The sequence below is a fragment of the Myotis davidii genome, unplaced genomic scaffold (assembly GCF_000327345.1).
Source record: "Myotis davidii unplaced genomic scaffold, ASM32734v1 scaffold796, whole genome shotgun sequence".
Lineage (NCBI taxonomy): Eukaryota > Metazoa > Chordata > Mammalia > Chiroptera > Vespertilionidae > Myotis > Myotis davidii.
The window spans coordinates 677,715-681,067 of NW_006287809.1; the positions used below are offsets into that span (position 1 = coordinate 677,715).

The following is a 3,353-nucleotide window of genomic DNA, read 5'->3' on the forward strand; positions in this document are numbered from 1 at the left end:
AGAAACACCGATGATCGAGAAACATTGATCAGCTGCCTCCTGCACACCCCCCACTGGGGATGTGCCCGCAACCAAGGTACATGCCCTTGACCGGAATCGAACCCGGGACCCTTCAGTCCACAGGCTGACGCTCTATCCACGGAGCCAATCCGGCCAGGGCTAAAAATATTTTTTAAAAAAATCAATGGAAAAATATCCTTGGGTGAGGATTACCAACAAAAAGTTTTAGTAAATGGCACAGTGTGGGTTCTGACCTCTCAGAAACAGAACTTAACCTGGGGCAGGGTCTTCAGGGTCCAGGCAGGTATTGTGCCTTTAGATCCTGGATTGTGGGACGGTCCAGGAGGCCTCAGGAGAAGAGGTGGGGTGGGAGGGGACACTCAGTATCCTACCTCAGAGCTCTCCACTCTCTAGGATCCCAGGAGCCTCAGTTCTTCCTTTTTTGTTTTCTCTAAAGGATGTCTGGGTTTCTACCACCTCCCAGCCAGAACCAAGAGCCTGGACGCTCCCCCCCGCCCCCACTCATGTGACCTTGGCCTTTCGCTGCCCACAGTCCCGTCCCAGCGAATGTGTCGGCTGTCAAAATGCCCATGGAGTCCCTGCAGTCACTTCTCAGCACCCCAGCTGCCACCACCCGGCCGGAGGCTGCCCTTTACCTGCCTGGCTTGTCCCTGCAGGCCTGCAGGCGAGCGCGGACCTCATCGTACGTGAGGAAAGCCATGTAGCCTGGGTGGTCGACCACCAGAAGCTGCCAGTTCTTGAGGAGTGTTGGCCATGGCTGGAGAGGGTGGCGCTGGGTCAGGGAGGGGCTGAGGGAGCAGCCCCTCTCCTGGTGCTTCCTAGGGTCCAAGCACCCAGCCACCTTGCTCACACCACAGTGGGCCTCAGGAATCTGTCTTTTCCACAAATGACTCTAGCCCCTTCTTTCCCGTGACCCAGGAGTCAAGGCCCCCGCCCCCTCCTCCCATAGGACCGGAGTCTGGGCCCCCAGGCTTGGCCTTCCCCCACCTGGAAGAGCCTGGTGAAGATGTCAAATTCGAAGACGGACACGTGGCCACTGCAGGTGAGGTCGATGGTGGAGCGCAAGGCGAGGGCTGTGCAGCCTGACTCCACGGGGTGGCAGGTGCACAGGAGAGACTCAAACTCAGCCCAGGGCAGCACACACCTGCGCAGAGGGGCACCGGGGGTGCAAGTGAGGCCCCTGGGAGCCTAGGATAGACATCTAGGAAAGAGGCAGCTGGGGCTGGGCCCCTGGGTCTGAGGGAGGAGGGGCCGGGGGCCTAGACCCCTGGGTCTGTGGGAGGAGGGGCTGGGGGCCTGGGGGCCTGGGTCTGAGGGAGGAGGCGCTGACCATGTGCTCAATTGGCAACACCCATCTCTTAGCGGCCAAAACGGCCCCGAAAGGCAAAGATGACTGGACTCCTGGGTCTGAGGGAGGAGGGGCTGGGGGCCTGGACCCCTGGGTCTGAGGGAGGAGGGGCTGGGGGCCTGGACCCCTGGGTCCCTGGACAGGGTCAGGATGGAGCTCCAGGGGCCCCTGAGACCGTGCTCACTCACCGGGCTCCGCAATGCTCTCTCCAGAAGGCGTGGGCTTCGGTCTGGGTGAGCTGGTATGTGTGTCCACAGTACTTCCCCCGGGGGAAGAGTGCGCTCAGCTCTGAGTACATGTGGCTGAAGATAAGGGCCAGCTTGGCCAGCTGTCGCCTGTGGGGATGGGCTCTGAGCACCGGCTGAACCCTGGGGCTCCCAAGGACACCTCCACCCTCTGCAGAGAACACCCCCAGGCCCCAGCCTCGGAGGCAGCGGGGGGCGGGGGGAGAGGGGGGTGAAGTCGGTTCCAGCACTGTCCGCTGCGGCCCTGACGCTCCCTCCCAGAGCCTCAGCTTCCCCTCCGGAAGGAAAGGCATGCGGGCCCGTGTCCTCAGCCTCCACGCAGAGCCGGGCCAGGGGAGGAGCCTCCCTCGTTGCTCCCGGGGACACTGGGGCTGAGGGCATCGTGGGGTCTGCCAGCAGGTCTTGCTCGGGGCCTTCCTCCAGGTTTGAGCAGCACTGGGGGCGGCCCCGCTTCCTCCTGCGGCCGCTTCCCCGAGGGAGGAACGGATCAGCATGTGGGCAGCAGCAGAGGGAGTCTGACACCTAGCTCCGTGACGTTTGACAAATTCCTTTTTAAAACATATACCGGTATATATACATCACCGATGGCCCTCGCTGGTTTGGCTCAGCGGATAGAGTGTGGGCCTGCGGACTGAAGGGACCCGGGTTCGATTCTGGTCAAAGGCATATGCCCGGGTTGTGGGCTCCATCCCCAATAGGGGGCGTGCAGGAGGCAGCTGATCAATGGTTCTTTCTCATCAATGATGTTTCTATCTCTCTCCCTCTCCCTTCCTCTCTGAAATCAATAAAGATAAAAATAAAAACTATAAAGAAAAAACTATAAAGAAACATCAATGATGAGAGAGACTCATTGATGAGCCACCTCCTGCACACCCCACACTGGGGATTGAACCCACAACCCGGGCATGTGCCCTGACCAGGAATCAAACCATGACCTCCTGGTTCATAGACCTCCTGGTTCATAGATTAATGCTCAACCACTGAGCCACACGGGCTGGGCTTGCAAGTTCCTTTATTTCCCCCCTAAGCCTCAGTTTCCCCAACTTTGAAATGGGCATAAGTACAGCCCCTCCCTCACAGGGGGAGTGATGAGGATTCTTACAAGCACATAAAGTGCCTAGCACACCCAGCACACGTTTGGCAGTCAGAGCACATTAATTTTTTGTTAATTCTCACCTGAAGATATTTTTTTTACATTGAATTTTAGAGAGCTTGGAAGGGGAGGAGGGAGGAGAGAGAAACATTGGTGTGCAAAAGACACATTGGTGGGTTGCCTTCCACCATCACCCTGACTGACTGGGGCCTGGGTATTGGACCTGCAACCCTGGACTGGGAATCGAACTCGTGACCCTTCAGTGCTCAGACCAAAGCTCTAACTATTGAGCAACACCAGGGCTTTATACTGAAGTTTACAGAAATTCAACTCTCCCATATATCAAGGGAAGACTGACCCAGCAACAGTGATTCTCCTCGCGTGCAAGTGTCTGGCTCATCAATCCTGCCTTGCAGAATAATTGTGATTGTGCCTTGGCATTTCCATTAGAAATGTCGGTAATTTTATTATAAAGAACATTCTTTTTATCACTTCCTTATAATACAATTTGGGGGCCTAGACTCCTGGTTTGAAGGAGGAAGTGCTGGGGGCCTGGACTCCCGGGTCTGAGGGAGGAGGGGCTGGGGCCTGGACTCCTGGGTCTGAGGGAGGAGGTGCTGGAGGCTGGACCCCTGGGTCTGAGGGA

General features: G+C 57.5%; 1 protein-coding gene across 1 annotated transcript in view; it reads right to left on the reverse strand.

Annotated features, from left to right (window-relative positions):
* The window catches only part of CBLC (Cbl proto-oncogene C, E3 ubiquitin protein ligase), a 41,008-nt gene that overhangs the window by 28,012 nt on the left and 9,643 nt on the right, over positions 1-3,353 (reverse strand). The window contains exons 2-4 of the mRNA XM_015561207.1: positions 1,558-1,792; positions 1,009-1,165; positions 657-778 (exon numbers count right to left, since the gene is read on the reverse strand). Coding sequence (XP_015416693.1) covers positions 657-778; positions 1,009-1,165; positions 1,558-1,792 — 514 coding nt within the window. The remainder of the gene's footprint in view (positions 1-656; positions 779-1,008; positions 1,166-1,557; positions 1,793-3,353) is intronic.